This window comes from Galeopterus variegatus, unplaced genomic scaffold, assembly GCF_000696425.1.
Source record: "Galeopterus variegatus unplaced genomic scaffold, G_variegatus-3.0.2 Scaffold297, whole genome shotgun sequence".
NCBI lineage: Eukaryota > Metazoa > Chordata > Mammalia > Dermoptera > Cynocephalidae > Galeopterus > Galeopterus variegatus.
The window spans coordinates 64,775-65,318 of record NW_007726408.1 but is presented as its reverse complement, the minus strand read 5'-3'; the positions used below and the strand labels follow the sequence as shown (position 1 = coordinate 65,318).

At 50.6% G+C, this 544-nt stretch overlaps 1 protein-coding gene across 1 annotated transcript in view; it reads left to right on the top strand.

The window, feature by feature from the left end:
• MUC19 (mucin 19, oligomeric) overlaps positions 1-544 on the top strand; it is a gene marked incomplete at its 3' end in the record, with an annotated part of 133,578 nt that overhangs the window by 83,724 nt on the left and 49,310 nt on the right. The window contains exon 49 of the mRNA XM_008567143.1: positions 14-439. Within this exon, the coding sequence (XP_008565365.1) occupies positions 14-439 (426 nt within the window). The remainder of the gene's footprint in view (positions 1-13; positions 440-544) is intronic.

Sequence of the window (544 nt, the reverse complement as noted above, 5' to 3'; positions counted from 1 at the left end):
GCAGCAATGACATCAGGAAAATCATCAGGTGTGGCAGGGACATCTGACCTCTCAGCTGGTGCGTTAGGGACATCTGGGCCAACTGCTAGAGTGACAGAAACTTCTGGACAATCATCAGGAGTTACAGGGACATCTGGACCACCAGCTGGAGTGACATGGACATTTGGACCTTCAGCTGGACAAACATCAGAAATGTCAAGGGCTACCGGACAATCATCAAGAGTGATAGGGACATCTGGATCATCACCTAGAGTGTCAGGAACATCTGGGCTATCAGCTGGAGTGACTCAGAATTCTGAACAATCGTCAGGGGAATCAGGGATATCTGAACTTGCAGCTGGAGTGACAGGGACATCTAGACTATCAGCTAGAGGGAAAGGAACTACGGGACAATCTTCTGGTGTGACAGGGACCCCTGGACCATCATCAGGAGTGACGGGTGCGACATCTCTGTCAGCTGGAGTGATAGGGACTACTGTACAATCATCAGGAGTGACAGCAACATCTGTACCTCCAGCTGGAGTGTCAGGGACATCTGGACCAT